Genomic DNA, 17368 nt, shown 5'->3' on the forward strand with positions numbered 1-17368 from the left:
CACAAAATAAGAAATTTAAACTTAATATGTGAGGCAGAATAAAGTAGTAATGGAGATAGTCAAAGGGAAGCATATTATTTAGTACTGAATGTAATGTTTGCTTTCTGAGTCTTTTAGCTACATATCAAAACATTGATCTATAGATAACATGTGCATTTAAGTGTGTGATGCATAGTTATCTAGTAGGAAATAATATATAGGGGGACTGCTGCTATGGAGATTGATTTCATAAAAACAGATTAGTCAAAAACCATCTACTGTCTCTTCTCTGTTAGTCATTGTTCTAATTGTTATGGATAGAAGTAAAACACTTTAATGGAAGAAACATTCAAGATCTATTAGGAGAAACTCCCTCATTGAGGTGAACAGAGGAACCCACCACTGGGGGATGAAATGGTCATTTCAGTTAAAGAGAAGCGTCATCCTCCTCCAGGGAAATGGTATATAAAACCATGACAGATCTGCTGTGTCCTTAGCTAGTGTCTTTATCTTCTCTATCAATGTGCATGTGGCATCTTAGTGTTTATACCATATATTTTCAAGTATTTTAATTTCCATGTCTGGAAAAAAATGATTCTAGGGTTTTAGATACTAAACTTCTAAAGTAATATAAAAGAAATATTAGATGTTTCAGCATTGAAGAAATGTCACATCAATTGATGTGATGGCTTTCTTAGAATGACTTATACTAAAATTTTTTGAGTGCTGGGTAATATGAATTTTGTTTTAAGTATATAACCCTAAGATTTATAAGGTTAGAACAAAATAAACCTCTATCAAATTCAAATGGTGAAGTATATTTTTTTCTTGGACATAAATGTGAATGGTCCTAGATGCTTTCATCACCAAATCTGGGAATAGATAGATATTATGAATGAATGCAGAATATGATTTTATAACATGTTTTTGTGTGTGTGTGCTGGACCTACCAAATAAAGGCCCACAAGAGCTATTCTAATTTAATACATCCCGTCAAGTGTTTAAAATGACAAGTCAGGGAGCTGACATCACTTATCTAGCTACACCTGGGCCATATATTCAGGGAGACAATTCAAATGTAGCTCCAGGACATTCAGCAGCACCGGATTCCTGGATGTCAGGGGCAGAGGCATGGAGGAAAGCTGTGTGGTGGCAGGTGGAGATGGCTTAGAGGACAGTCCCGTGGGGGACTGGTTCCACCTGCTATAGCAGAAGCAGCTGCTGCTATGACTGGAGTCGGAGCTGCTGCATAAGTGAAGGACAGCTCCTAGGTGTCCAGATCAAACTCTGGTAGAAAGTGGCCCAGCCTGAAGCTGCAGGGTACAATTCGTAGGTGGACCTTTAAAGAAGCAGAGGAGACAACAAAAAGAATCTGAAGTGCCACCTGTTTAAGATTTGTACGAAAATAGCCAAAGCGAGACACTGAGGGAGTCCTCAAGCACAGAGCTAGTAAAGGACTGCTTTGTCAGGAAGGGGGAAGGGTGCTCTGAGCAATTAAGGACCTGTCCCCATTGGGCTTCTGATTAACCTCAGTAAATGAACTGACCATGGTAACTGTTTAAATTAAGAATTTGGGAAATGTATATTAAAGTATGTTTAAGGAAAGTTTTAACCTTTCCTATTAATTGGCTAGCCAAATCCATTTTTTTTCTGTTTTTGATAGTTTATTGTCAAATTGGTTTCCATATAACACCCAGTTCTCTTCCCCACAAGTGCCCTCCTCCATCACCACCACCTCTTTTCCCCCCTCCCCTTTCCCCTTCAACCCTCAGTTCATTTTCAGCATTCAATAGTCTCTCAAGTTTTGCATCCCTCTCTCTCCTCAACTCTCTCTCCCTCTTCCCTTCCCCTTGGTCCTCCATTAGGTTTCTCCTGTTTTCCTGTTAAACCTATTAGTGCAAACACATGGTATCTGTCTTCTCTGCCTGACTTATTTCACTTAGCATGACACCCTTGAGGTCCATCCACTTTCCTACAAATGGCCATATTTCATTCTTTCTCATTGCCATGTAATACTCCATTGTGTATATATACCACCATCAGGTGATAGACATTTAGGCTCTTTCCATGTTTTGGCTATTGTTGACAGTGCTGCTATGAACATTGAGGTACATGTGCTCCTATGCATCAGCATTTCTGTATCTCTTGGGTAAATCCCTAGCAGTGCTATTGCTGGGTCATAAGGGAATTCTATGGATAGTTTTTTGAGGAACCTCCACACTGTTTTCCAGAGCGGCTGCACCAGTTTACATTCCCACCAACAATATAGGAGGGTGCCCGTGTCTCCACACCCTCGCCAGCATCTATAGTCTCTTGATTTGTTCATTTTAGCCACTCTGACTTAGCCAAATTTTAAATTTTTTAATATTTTTTTAAATATTGTAGGACTATATCCACAGGATTATATTAAATCATGTACTGAATTGTGTACATGTCTATCTACCTTGATAAGCTCTTGTGTGTGTCTGTGTGTGTGTTTGTACTTATAAGTTTTTTTAGAGCAAGTATCTCCTTATCTCTAGCACAGTGCAATGCCTGTGACAGAGAAGATGCTTAATAATACATGTCTAAAGTATTTATTCAGCATTTCTTTGGATCTTAAATTTGATTCTCATTCTGTCTTTGATACCACAGCAAAGCGTAGAAGGTTTTCCTCAAAATCAGTTGTACTCACAGAAGCACGAAAACAGCTTATGATTTGTCACCTACCTCAGGTTCTCCGACTACATCTTAAACGATTCAGGTTAGTAGTAGTGGTATCACAGCTACACACCGCATTTGTTTGTTTGCTTTACAGATTTTTTATTTTTAAGCAATCTCTACATTCAACATGGGGCTTGAAATTAACAATGCCAAGATCAAGAGTCACATGATATACCAACTGAGCCAGCCAGGCACCCCTCCAACTTTACACTTCTAATTTAATCATCCCTTGTGTTTATCATGCTTCAAAACTTAACACACATAATGAACCAGATTTTAGTAGTATATACTTGGCTAGTAGATAGATGATTTAACATCTATCTACCTACTTTTGCATTTGTTTATTTTTTAAATGTTTATTTATTTGAGAGAGTGAGTGTGTGTGTACATGGGGCAAAGAGAAAGAGAATCCCAAGCAGGCTCCACACTGTCAGCACAGAGCTCCACGTGGGGCTCAATATGAGGATCTGTGAGATCATAGCTTGAGTCAAAATCGAGAGTCGGGTGCTTGACTAAGTAGGCACCCCTACTTCTGCTTTTTTTTTAAAGACAAAAATATCCTGTCATCATCTCTAGCCTTGGCCCGTAAACACCATATTCAATAACTGAACTTCTGATTAGCTTCCCTTGTAGAAAGCATTGCTAATGAGTAGACCCCTCCATATTGGTCTGCTCAGTAATATGATTCTCCATGTAAGCTGCTGCATATAGAGTTTAAAATATGCTCATTCAGCATATTTTAGGTATAAAAGTTTTTAATTTAGAACTTAGAAGATTTGACCCAATTACTTCATTCTTAGAAAAATAAGTTCAATTAAGAGCGGTTAACAAAAACAAACAAAAAACTTGTGTTTAGAAATACGTTTAAACGGTGAATTAGTTTGCAAAACTGTTGGTTAAGCAAAGCGTATGGTTTCATACTTTGTAATAACCATGTTAACCTTAGAGCTTATTCTTCTCTTAAATGACTTTATGTGCTATGATTTGAAAACTACTGAGACCATGTTTTTCATATATTGGGTTATGTTTGTTCAAAGTTTTTTTAATAATTGGGATGCCTGGGTGGCTCAGTCAGTTAGGCGTCTGACATCAATTCAGGTCATGATCTCACGGTTCATGAGTTTGAGCCCCATGCCGGGCTCTGTGCTGACAGCTAGCTCAGAGCCCAGAGCCTGCTTCAGAGTCTGTGTCTCCCTCTCTCTCTGCCCCTCCCCTGCTCATGCTCTGTCTCTTTGTCCTTCAAAAATACATAAACATTAAAAAATGTAGTTTTCTTTATAATTAAAATAATATTTTTTTTTAAATCAAACCTTACAGAAGGTAAAGTAAAAGCCCAAAATAAGTACCTTTTTCCTCTCAGTCCTACTTCTCAGAGCTATTCACTGTTAACTATGGTCAGTTATTTCACTTCAATAACTTATTGAAGCTCTTAAAGGTACAGTCAGCAAATAACATGTGAGTGCTGGTGAATGCAAGATGTTGTTCTATATTCTTTGGGGAATATAAAGTGGGCTCCTTTCCTCAAGATTATAATTAGGCGTGTACAGAAATTGTGGTGAAATCGGAATACTAAGTATCACAAATTATATACAAATTGATTTATCAGAGAATTGGAACAGAGAATTAGCTAATGTTCTCAAAGCCTCTCTAATGGCATAGGGGTCTTTATATTATTCAATTCTTAGTTTATATGTCATCTCTTTAGAGCAGACTTCCCTGACCATCCTATTTAAAAGTAGCACTGCTCAAAGAACCTGGGTGGCCCATTAAGTTAAGCATCCGACCCTTGATTTCGGCTCTGGTCATGATCCCAGGGTTGTGGAATCGATCCCTGCATTGGTCTCCATGCTGAGCACTTAAGATTTCTGACCCTTGTTCAAGGTCTCTTTCTTTAAAAAAAAAAAAAGAAAAAAAGAAAAGAAAAGGTAGTCCCTCACAACCCTCATTATCACATCACCTTAATTCTGCTGATGGCAAAACCCATCACCTATTGCTCTTACTCTGCCAGTGAAACAGAGCTCAGTAATGACAGGGACACTGCCTATTTTATTCCTGTATCCCAAGGCCCAGAACCAAGTTTTGTGCATAGTAGTTGGCCAAAAATATTTAAATGAATGGGGCATCTATAGAAGGAGGAGCATTTTAGCATAAGGGAGCAACATGAAGAAAGGTATGGAGGAAGGAACAGAGAAGGGTATACAATAAAATGTTTTGTGAAGTCAGGTGACACCTGCCATTGTGCCTAAAATCAGGTGGAATGGAAACTGGAGGATTAGTTAGGAGGTTAATACTGTATTCCAGCGCCAGGGAGCATGGAGAGATAAGAACGTAAATGAAATACTGTAAAGAAAGAACTGAAAGGACTCAAATTTTTGTTACTTAAATTGGTACTGAATCTGCTACTATAAACTGTTGAAGAACTTCCTGTTCTTCATAATTGCTGCTTTAACCTGGTATTTGAAGCTCTCCTTAGAGTTAAACCTGTTTGACTCTATCCCTTTCCATTTTCTGCCCCAAACATTTTTGACCCTTCAGAGATTTCTGATTCAGAAATTTTGTTTATCCTGCTTTCAGGATAAACTTGTGAATAAGAATTATAGGAACTTGGGTTAAGCATGTCCCCCCCCCCCTTTTTTTTTTCCTACATGCTTGGTCGTCCATCCTGATTAGTTAAAGGTGCACTGGATGTAAGATCTTTAGTACATTTCATGGGAAGAACTGGGATATCACTCTTAGTCCAGCTGATAATTTAATTTGCAAGTCTCACCTTTAGTTCCAAACCATTTTATATTGTACTAATAGCATCTTCACATATTTTGACTTCACAAAAGCTATGTTCCTTTCTCCCTTCTCTACCATTATTTATCATAACTTCATGCTTTAGTACTTTAATGCTATCATATTTTCATCTATGCCTTTTATCTCTGCACCACAGTACCCTAAGCTGCATTATAATCCTTTCAAAGAACCATACATTGCATTATCTTCCCGTGTAACATCCCCTCATACTCTGTGTGATAAAAAGTTTGCCATGTTTTGATCCAGTACTAAGAAAAATGACCAACAGACTAAGAAAATGACAGTACAGAGACATTATTTGAGTTTTGTCCCTAATGAGGATTGTGCTGACTTATAAGGAAGGGATACAGTTCCTATATGTGTATTTTTTAGAAAATTCTGAAGTGTTCTGAGATATTAGAGGTTTTGTTCTGTTTTTTTTTTTTCCCCTCCACATCTGGCCAAGAAGGATCCAGAATATGTCTTCCAAGTACAAACTCTATTTTCTGGGGTATCCCCCTTAGGGCGTGACAAGGCAATAGAGAATTAAAACCCATTTGGTGGGGCACCTGGCTCGGGTGGTTAGTGGAGCCTGCCAGTCTTGGTCCTGGGGTTGTGAGTCCAAGTCCCGTGTTGGGTGTAGAGATTTCTTAAAATCTTTAGGGGCACCTGGGGTGTCTCAGTCAATTGAGCATCCGACTCTTGATTTCAGTTCGGGTCATGATCCCAGAGTCATAGATTCCAGCTCTGGGGCGGGCTGTGCCGACAGTGCAGAGCCTGCTTAGGATTCTCTTTCTCCCCCCTCCTCTCTGCCCCTACCCTGCTAGCACTCTCTCAGTCTCTTTCAAAATAAATAAACTTAAAAAAAAATAAAAAATAAGTCTTTTTAAAAATTTTTTTAGATGTTGTTTATTTATTATTGAGACAGAAACAGAGCATGAGTGGGGGAGGGTCAGAGAGAGAGGGAGACACAGAATCCGAAGTAGGCTCCAGGCTCTGAGCTGTCAGCACAGAGCCTGATGTGGGTCTCAAATCCATGAACCGTGGGATCATGACCTGAGCAGAAGTCAGCCGCTTAACCAACTGAGCCACCCAGGTGCCCCAAAAAATAAATGTTTAAAAAATAATAAGTAAAAATTTGAAAACTCATTGGTACCTTGAATTAATCCATTAGAAAGGGGAAGCTGCCATAGGGCCATAATTTCCTTCCTATACTAAGTTTCTTCCTATATTATCATCTAACTACAGAAGGCAAATACTTTAGAACCTGACCAGATCTGTTTAATAAGTCTCAATTCTTCCATTTATAGCCAACTTCAACATTGAAAGGATTTTACATTTTCTTATATATGTACTTTGTATTTCTACTGAGACCTTCTATTATGACTGTCCGAACCTAGTACATGGTTATATTCCCTTGATTTTTTTAAAATAATTTTTCCTGGTTTGTTCACAGGTGGTCAGGACATAATAACCGAGAGAAAATTGGTGTTCATGTTGGCTTTGAAGAAATTTTAAACATGGAGCCTTACTGCTGCAGGGAATCCCTGAAATCCCTCAGACCAGAATGTTTTATCTATGATTTATCTGCTGTAGTAATGCACCATGGGAAAGGATTTGGCTCAGGACACTACACCGCCTACTGCTATAATTCTGAAGGAGGTATAGATGGGTAGATGGGGAAAAGTATTTTATCTTGGGTCAAATTTGGAAGCTAGAGTTTATGCTTTACAATTTCTAAATTGGCCACTAAATCATCTTAAGTAAAGTTACTTGACCTTCTGTTTTCTTTCAAGAATATTTGTGTAGTTCATATAAAAAACCAGGTTTCTGCAGAAAATGGGTATCTTCTGCAGGATTGTAGTAGTTTTGACTTTCAAAGGCTTAGCAATAGGGTAAGAAGTATGGTCACATTAATTCAGTGCAATCTTTTTTTAATAATTTTTTTCATGTTTATTAATTTTTGAGATAGAGACAGAGCACCAGTGGGGGAGGGCAGACAGAGAGGAAGACACAGAATCCGAAGCAGGCTCCAGGCTCCCAGCTGTCAGCATGGAGCCTGACACGGGGCTTTACTCCCCAACTGTGAGATCATGACCTGAGCTGAAATCGGACACTTAACCAACTGAGCACCCAGGTGCCCTAGTGCTATCTTTTATTACAGGCACATTTTTAAGAGCAAATCTTCTGTTTACTGGTTTCATCTAGTTAATTTTGCTAGAGAAGAGAGCACCTAATAAACTGGAGATCACAGATAGAATCAACTCTGAGTTTAGGTTTTAACAAAACTCACTTTCACTTGCTGCCTCCATGGACCCTCAAGGACAGTCTCTGCATAGGTAGCAAGTGATTTAGGTTTCACTATTTATTTCCGCTTCCTTACCTACTACTGAACGAAGACTGAGCCTCCCTGTCCATACCATTCCCCCTCACCCTGCACACAACAAACACAAAGGATGCATGGACAGAAAGCCCACAGAATCCACGAAGGCAATTTAACAATAAACTACCAACAGTGAGTTGTACACTGTTTGCGTTATAGCAGATTAGCAGCAAAAGCATTAACTGGTAAGATTATACCTGGAATTAAAGATTGTGTCAGGTGAACTAATCAGATTCAACATCAAATTACTTCCAGAACAAAGGTAGATAAATCCAGAGTAACATACTGCCCAAGCTATAGTTCTCGTTAAAAGAAATGAGTTGGCTAGTTTCCCTTCAAAGAAACTATAACTCTCACTGAAACTAATGCCTTTAAATCCATTTTAATTTATACTAGAAACTTCTAAAATTCTTCATAAACATTAAGGTCTATTTCTGTGCTTCACTCTAGGGTTCTGGGTACATTGCAATGATTCCAAGCTAAGCATGTGCACTATGGATGAAGTATGCAAGGCCCAAGCTTATATCTTGTTTTATACCCAGCGAGTTACTGAGAATGGACATTCTAAACTCTTGCCTCCAGAACTCCTGTCTGGTAGCCAACATCCCAATGAAGAAGCGGATACCTCTTCTAATGAAATTCTTAGCTGATCCAAAGACAGTGGGGCTTTCTTCTTTTGATTTTATATATACTTTTTAAAAGGGCTTACAATCTTGAGCTTCGTTGTTTTTTTACTTAGAAATCAGTGCACTGTTTATACATTTTGTATCTACAACAAAACTTTTTACAGAGACAAAATGAGCATAAACATGTATATCAATGATAGCATGTAACTAAACTTTTTTCAAGAACTTGGGAGTTTTAAACTTTCAGTGTTTACTTCGGACTGGCATTACCTCTTTTATATTTTGATGTCTTAATTGGCTCAGATCATGAATTTGTGCAATCTTTTCCTGAAGTTGAGGTGGCACCATTTTATACATTTTTTTATTTATCTTTTGTAGGTATTTTCTATACAAATTCTTATAGGTGGAAATTAGAGTCTTCACTAATAGTCTTACCAAAAATGATTTTTCTTTCAGGCCATTTGTATACTGAAGTTATCTTTGCCCCTTGAAAAGGGAGTCAAACTACTATATTCACTGTGAAATACCAAGGTATTACCTAAATACTCATCAGTCACACTAATTGGTACTACTGAGGCTTAGTGTGTTACAGAACTCAAAATAGACATTACTTTGGTTAATGAAACTTCATTTTTTTCAAAAATGTATTAATTTTTAGTTAATTGTTCTTTATTTGGCATCGTCAAACTTTACACAAATGAAAATGACCGCTTTATAAATAGTATATTTAAGTTACTTCAGTACTGCGGACATGAAAACGATGGTTTGGACTATAACGATGATTAGTTTGGCCGCAAACAGGTTTGTCCAGATTCTAATAAAGCAGTCTTACCAAAAACCTGATTTTCAGCAGTGTATTATGGTAAGCAAGTACAGTTTAACTTGGGTATGAGTTTTGTTATGTTTAACATTAGATCTCTTAAAAGCTTTGTACTCTATCATAAGATTTTTAGTTTAAAGGAAAAAAGTCTTCTTGAAGAGAAAAAATTGCTTAGGGCAGAGAATTGTTCAAAATTGACAACTGGGCATTATGTTCAGCATCTCATTTCTCTAAATAAAAGCTGGATTACTTACTCTTGCGCCGATTATGTGAAGAGTAGGACCCTCAGATATTCAAACACTTGGCCCTACCTTTTTAAAAAATTATCTAAACTTTTTGTTAAATATACTATGACATCCTCTCTGCTCTTCCCAAATAATCTTATGAGATCTCTTTAAAATTCTCCTGCTGCTAATTTGTCCCCTAACCTCTAGAGATCAGCTCTTTCTCATCTTAGTGTTAACCACGGGAAGATCATTTACTCTAAGTTTGCTTGTCGGTTGAAATCTTCATGAAAGATATCCTATAGAATGCTGTTTTCTGCCAGTGCTCATCTATTAAGTATAAGCTTGAAAAGGCCCTCTATTAGAAAACTTTCCTTAAATTTTAGAGAGCAATTCATTGGGACAGCTGATCATGAAGTGCAATGAGAATTTATCACTGAACAGACATATCATTTATGCCAAAATACAGCCTGAGTATTAAATGGCTGGTTTAAAATTCTTCTTTTAAATACCTATGCAAATTGTTACCTCAATTGCTAATGTAATTATACCTCATTAAAGATTTATGTGATCAAAATACCTGAGTCTAGCCTTTTTTAATTTCAAGGATTACTTTAGTGAACTGCTATACACTTTAGCACCTGATTTTAGGGAGATAATCTAGGGTGAAGGCTGTGTGTGTGAGGTCAAGGGGGTATGTGGGAACTCTGTACTTGGTGCTGTTTTTCTAAACCTAAAACGGACATAAAAAAATGTATTAAATTTACAAAACCAAACCCTAGCCAAAGAACAGAAAGATTTCTTATTGTGCATCTCAGTGTAGACTTCTACATTCAGCTAAGTTAATCTAACAAAAAACAACGTGTTTTGGTTGTAAAATAATTTACTAAAGGCACTATTTGTTAAACATCAACTAATAATTTGTCACTAATAAGGTACATCATTGTAAACATAACAAAATGATTTCAAGAGATACATGGCTAGTAGGTAAACAATACAATTTAAGTGACAGCTTTCCTATTTACAAGATCATATTTCTTCCAACTATTCCAGGGGTGTGCAGCAATGCTACTGCTCACAAGAGTTACTGGGACAAGAGCTTGGAGGTCATAACTGGTTTGAGATCCCTACTGCAGAAGAGTATAAATAAAGCTCCAATATTCTTCACTCATTATAAAACTCTTGAGCTTAGAAATGGAGACACTTTATATGTCCCACCAAAACACATCAAAGAAGTATGGACTCAGAACCCCAAATGAACTAGCTGAAGGGCCCGAGTCCCGGAACATGTCTAAGCATGAGCTGGTGTGCTCTGCTCTGCCACTAGCACATCACAGAAATCGGAAAAAATCGTCCGAAAGTAGCTATTGAACATTAGCACCATAATAAACATGGCTCATATAACTGAAAACTAGATCGTTCATCCCACAAGATAACATTCATTTGTAGCTCTAATAAGTGATCTAAGTACAGAAATCCAGTTTTTCTTCCTATGAGAAAAACATTGAACAAAATACAAACTAAACAGCATCCCAGAGGCAGTGAATCTTATTGTGCTAAATAAAGCATATACAAATTAAGGCTTTACCCTGGTACATAAACAATTCTGAAATTATGTTGGAACATTCCCAACAAATCAGTTACAAAGAATTCAGGCAATTTGTTCAAGAATCTATAGTGGGACTCAGTTCAAACATGTAAATATGAGGCATCTTACATTCAACTTATGTATTTAGCTGACATAATTAGTGGTACTGTAACCTCACTTCCTAAAATGCCACCCATAGTTTTGAACTCAAGCCAGTTGAGGGGCAGGGTGAATTTGGTTCATTAATGGGAAAGCCTAATGATTTAATTCAATTTAACTTTTCTAACTAGAGCAAGATCCAAGTATGGGAAGTTTTCCAGTTCTAGTATTCGTAGTTTTAAATGCCCTTTTGGTTTGTTGAATAAGCTGAATACATTCCCTGATAAATACTACCACTGGATAAAGGATCTGAATACTGAGATTTTATTTATTAAGTCAAGGTTTCATGTTGATACAATGTTCCTACTAGGTCATGTTTCAGTTAATCTTCATACTGTCAGGAGAAAAAAATGAAAGACAAAGACTAATATAGCTCTAAAAAGAAAATAAAGGCCAAATAAAGCTTTATATTAATTTATGAAGATTTTCCCACATTATGCATGTATAGATTGTTTTAGCCATTATGTCAGAAGAAAAGTTTCAGTGTAGAGGTCTACAATCCAGATAAAAGGCTTTACATTTCCCTGTTACGAAGTTTAGCTATTTTCTGTGCAGAATTATAACCACAGACATTCAAATGTAGCTCTCAGATCTGAAAATGTCTTTATTTTTTAGAAAATGGATTCCAGGAAGGTTAAAAAGCATTATCAGAGGGTATAGGTGCAGAATTGGATGTAGTCATTCAAAGCATTCAATTAAGAATATGGCAATATAAATATCTGGAAAGCATCTCTTAGGTGTTCAAAACAAAAAATGTATAAGTCATTCCTAACTAATTTGAGCTTTATAGCATTTCCTAGACGGGAAAAACAGTTAACATTTGAAAGTCCTGAAAGCTTTTTCCTTGGCTGATTACATTAGATGGTTTGCATTTGATCAAAGTCCTTCCTTAAACATGGATAAAAGCATTACATAGGTCCACTGTTAAACAACATGTTGCAAATTAATTCTGGTATATGTATTCCAACAAAGCTTAGAAAATAAAAGATGTTGAGGCGGCTTTGGACTAAGTTTAATAGTCATCTCCTCTGCTGACAACTTCTTTACACGTTGGACGCAACAGTATGGTATGTTCAAACTGTGCTGTATATGATCCTTTAATGTCACATAATGGTGGATATGGATCTACAATGCCCAAGTCACACAGATTCTTCAGAGCCATCAAGTATTTACTTTCTCCCAAGCGATCCAGCCATCTGCGGCAGAAGGCAAGGGTGCCAAAGTTTTCATTGATGACATTTAATAAGTGTTTTGTTCTTGGAAGCCTAGAGGAGAAAATCCAAAATTAACAGGTGGCTAAAAAGTTACCATCTCATTTTCCTCATTAAGGGAAACTCATATGGTAGCTGTGGTTTTACTCAGTAATTAGCTTCAAAAAACTTTTTGTGGCCTCTTTCAACATTCAAAAGTAAGAATGTATAACAGCCCATACCTAATTACAGCCAGCAGCTGAATGGGAGACCAGCTGAAGACTATCTTACGTGTTTACTTGTGTGTCTACACATGTATGTGTTAAATTCCCAGTAGAGACTTATCGACAGTGTTATGGTGGGAATTTCCTTTTTTGTGCACCAAGCTGAAAGACCTGCACATAAAGGAGGTATAAATCCATCCTTCAACCATCTTCTCCAAAAAGTTTAAGGGGGAAAAAAAAGGTAAATATAGAAAGTTTATCAATAGGAAAATATTAAGAACAAAAACCTAGAAATGCCAGCGAAATGATTCTCTCTCAAAGTATTACTATTATTAGAAACGATCTGAAGAGAATACTTGCCTGTATCATTTTCATCTCAGTTAAGATTTTTAACAAGCCACTTTCCTTGCTGTATTATAAAAATCCATACAACTTATTAATAGGCTACAGAATTGCACATTAATGAATACACCACTGTGGATGTTTGTCACATTTTTAGAACTACTACTAACTGGGAAAAGAAACTTAATACTCATATAAAAACAATAGTCTCTCACCTAATTGGCACATGTCCAACATCAAAATTTTTCATATAATGTGAACATTCCATATCATCATGAACAACACCTTTTCCTGTGCTTCCAAAGGTTTCAATGGCATACACTTCTCCTTCCTAAATAATATGTAAGGTGAAGGAGAGAGAAGAAAAATTCAGAACTAATTAAAATTGTCATTTGTTAACTTCAGGCTGAGGTACTATTTACTTCATATAAGAAACAACATGAAACAACCCCCTGGCAGTCATTACCCACCCTTCCCTGCTTTATCACCTTAGCACTTTTTGGTCTATGTTGTCCTGTGAGAATGTAGGCTTTATACAGGCAGGGAATTTTATTTTGTTCACTACTACATCCTCAGTGATTACTAAAGAGACTGATATCTAAGAGATGCTTAGTAAATACTCACTAAGTGTTGAATCAACAATTCTTTAACATACCCAACTTCCACAGCTGAGCGAGCCCTGGCCTGACCAGACACAGTGTGCATACTCACACAGACCAGTACAGATTGCAAGTTAACTTTGCTCGACATACCAAATACTCAACTATCATTAACTTTAGTTTGGAAAAAAAAATCAAAACGCTTTACAATAAACACTTGTATGTATGGCATACACACCTCCATTCTTGTAGCCTCTCCTCCTTTCACGATGGGCACTGTTTTCCCAGCATGTATTCTATATGGCCCAATTGAATGTCCATTTAGGTTACGAATTGGTTTCACTGGCATAACAGAAAATAGTTATTTTCAGAAGCACAAACATATCTCTTGGCTTTCTGGCACAGAGTTCAAGCATTGATTAAAAAATGATATGGCACTACTAAATAACTTCACACGGACATATTAAATAATACAAACTGGAAAACTAGTGGAATATGGAAAAGATGTTAATTGCAATTTATTAAAAAACTAGAAGGGAGTAAAGGGGGATGATGGGAAAAGAATAAACTATGTGATGAGGTAACAATAGGGGTCATCTAAGGAAATATTGTTTTTTGTTCACTTTTAAAAGTTGTTTTTTTTTATTTAAATAATCTCTACACCCAACATGGGACTCAACCCCACGACCTGGAGATAAAGTCTCACACTCCTTGGATGGAGCCAGCCAAGTGCCCTTAAGGAGGTATTGTTAATAAAAAGTTATAAAATACCTTGTACAGAGTGATTATGAACATAAAAAATATTTTTATGGTTAGGGACTAAAAGGTAACGTGAAAATGAGGATACTGTGTCAAAATGATAGGCTATAAAACCTTACACTTTTTTTTCCCTCCACAAACCAACTCATACAGTTTTTAATTCAGTTGACAAAGGGGCTGGACTTCCAGTGCTAGAGCTTGAAGATCCCAGGACACAAAATCAATCTAGCAGGACTGCCACCAGGGTGTAGAAAATTCCAGAAAGTTTTGGCTTATACAATGGAATCCGCACTTCCCTTTTTCCCAAGTCTCTTACCCTTTGCAAAGCCTCCAAATTAAAATCTTAAATTTTATAATTATAGCACATCCCAAATGTTAATAAGGAAAATCTAAAAAACTCCAAGGTCCTGAGACCATGACAGAATAAATTATGGTATATTCACACAATGGAACACTACTCAACAATAAAAACAAAAGGTTACACTGAACAACAAATAAAACCTAAAGAAAAAAGAACAGGCACAATTGTATAAATACTGTTTTATTATTATACATATCAAAGTTAAGCACAATTAAATCCTTGCTAAAGGATGCATAGATAGATAATAAAGACATTAAGAAAAGCAAACGTAAATACTTTAGCACTCAAGACGATGGTCTGCTAGAGGTTTTGAAAACTGCTGTAATTCAAAAGGGTATACAGCATTGAAGGAATATTCCAGAATATGGAATGCTGACAATATTCTATTTCTTGAGAGAAAAAATTACATGGCTTTAACAATTGTTTAACTGAATTTTTATGTTGCATGTATTTTCAGAGGTACTCCACAATAAAAATGGTGTCAAAAAATCTACCTCAGCAGTGCTACAATTCTCAGTATGAACTGCCTTTCTTTTAAGGCAGAATTAGGTAGCAAAGTTTTTTCAACTCTATAACAATGAAACAATGACAATTATATTGACTATACTGTACAAATTAATTGATTTGCGCTGATGTTCACAGGATTACAGATTTGTAAGCAAGAAGGACAGACACCATCCGGTTGCAGAGGAAGAACACCTCCTGCAGTTGGTAGAAATGAAGTAGTCTGTCATAATCAACAAGGTCACGCAAAGAGTGCTAAATGATGTGAGTTTACTGAGGTCAAGGAGGCATGAAGGTCTCTGCTCAGATGACTATAAGGGAGAGACAGGATTTAGTTAAAGGAAACACTGGAAATACTGCTTAAGAAAGTTATCAGAACAGCGGTTAGAGAACAGCACAGATCAGGAAGGAGGACAGTGGTCAAACCCTGCGAGCTGGGAGAGGAGCAAAAAGCACAGGTGACTCTGGGGCTGTGTACCTAAGGCAAGTGGCTAGGAAAGACCAAGAGACAAAGGGAATAAAGATTAAAGAAAAGACACAAGGAATTAACTAGACTCTAAATTCTGAACCCAACTATAACAAAAAAAAAGGAGAAGGGCTCATCAATGGACAGTCAGTCTCTGGCTTCTCTCTGAGCCTCAAGTTGACTTAGTCACAGAAAACCTATATTTTGGCCAACCTTGGATAAATCCCTGGGCATCTTATCAGTTACCACAGTAGCTTGGTAAGAGTTCCCACCTAGTGACCAGAGTTTTCCTAATATGAGGAAGTCATTTACCCTCTGGTTTCTCTATATATATTCCTTCAACACTACTTTGCAAAATTAACTCTGCAAGAGGTCACATGTATTTCAAAATAATATACATTTTTAAAAAACATACCTTGGTATGTTTTCCCATCTATTTCAACCTCATAGGATTCCATAACTTCTTGAATGGCCTCACCAACATCACACAGACGGACATCAATTCCAGCACACTAAAAACAAAATGATATATATACCTTATTACTCAAAATGCATAATTTTACTGCAATTTATTAGTATTCTAAAATAAAGAACAATTAGATGAACTGCTTTGTACATTGTAACTTCTTTTATAAAAGCCTTTGGTGTATTATACTAGAATTCCCCACTTAAAACTCTATGGGCAGTAAATCAGTCTTACATAATCCAAAGGCTTAGACAGTCTATAAATGCTAAAAATATGCTGAATGAAATTGTGCTTCCAGTCCACATACCTTTATTCCAGTGTTAGTGGCATCTTTTACAGCTTTTAATAATGTATCATATTTGGGATTAAAAGTAACAGTAAAAGCACAGTCAATAATCCTACCTGTAAGAAAAAATTCTTCTTTAAGTTGATGTGTCAGCGAGTCAATTTGTCTACTTTATTGCATCTGCTCTATTAGTCTGCCTAGTTAACAGGCAAATAAAATGAGGGGTTCAAAGAAGGCAGCAGTCCAAGTACCTGGACAGCATTCACAATCAAAGTGAAAAAAAGTATAAATATGTTACATAAAAGATTCAGAATGCAAAGACTAATTCCAGGGTCAGTATGTAACATTTCAAGATAATACCAATATAGTACTAACCCAAGCGTATAAGCAAAAATATAAACAGAAACAAATCAAAAAGAGAAAAACCTAGGGGACGAAGGAACAGTATTGTGGCCAGAGGAAATGTAGAGGTCTACAGACACCAATTAGTGCAGCTTCTGCAAAGCCTCAGGTAAGTACTTTATCTGAGCTTTATTTTCTCACCTAAGTGAGATAAAAGGTACTCAACTAGGTTGCAGGTAGAATTTAGAAAAGCTAGCAAGTATATAAAGGTTGGTAAACTTAAAGGTTCTAAGTAAATGTTGTTGTTATAATGGATAAATTTCTGAAACAACAACATGAAGAGGTAAAATTAATTTCTACTCACCTTGATACAAAGAGTTATAAACCTCAACTACCCAATGGTTTGCATTATATTCCATTTAGTAGGATGCTTAAAAGGAAATCTCAAAATCTGGCTCAATACAACTGTACTGAAAAGTGAGGGATAAAGAAGAAAATCAGGAAGTTCAAGTACCTGAGCCCCATCTAACAGAGGAAAGACTACTTTATTTTTTGGAGGGAGGGGCAAG

At 36.7% G+C, this 17368-nt stretch overlaps 2 protein-coding genes across 4 annotated transcripts in view; one reads left to right on the forward strand and one right to left on the reverse strand.

Moving 5' to 3' along the window:
- Window positions 1-10090, forward strand: part of USP44 (ubiquitin specific peptidase 44) — a 49307-nt gene extending 39217 nt beyond the window's left edge. For both annotated transcript variants that reach the window (XM_029953467.1, XM_029953468.1), the window contains 3 exons: window positions 2614-2722; window positions 6917-7122; window positions 8294-10090. In XM_029953467.1, coding sequence (XP_029809327.1) covers window positions 2614-2722; window positions 6917-7122; window positions 8294-8493 — 515 coding nt within the window. In that variant the 3' untranslated portion in view covers window positions 8494-10090. The remainder of the gene's footprint in view (window positions 1-2613; window positions 2723-6916; window positions 7123-8293) is intronic.
- Window positions 10091-12176: 2086 nt separating this feature from the next.
- Window positions 12177-17368, reverse strand: part of METAP2 (methionyl aminopeptidase 2) — a 29159-nt gene continuing 23967 nt past the window's right edge. For both annotated transcript variants that reach the window (XM_029953470.1, XM_029953469.1), the window contains exons 7-11: window positions 16479-16573; window positions 16121-16217; window positions 13854-13957; window positions 13232-13347; window positions 12177-12525 (exon numbers count right to left, since the gene is read on the reverse strand). In XM_029953470.1, coding sequence (XP_029809330.1) covers window positions 12273-12525; window positions 13232-13347; window positions 13854-13957; window positions 16121-16217; window positions 16479-16573 — 665 coding nt within the window. In that variant the 3' untranslated portion in view covers window positions 12177-12272. The remainder of the gene's footprint in view (window positions 12526-13231; window positions 13348-13853; window positions 13958-16120; window positions 16218-16478; window positions 16574-17368) is intronic.

Source organism: Suricata suricatta, chromosome 10, assembly GCF_006229205.1.
Source record: "Suricata suricatta isolate VVHF042 chromosome 10, meerkat_22Aug2017_6uvM2_HiC, whole genome shotgun sequence".
In the NCBI taxonomy this organism is placed as follows: Eukaryota; Metazoa; Chordata; class Mammalia; order Carnivora; family Herpestidae; genus Suricata; species Suricata suricatta.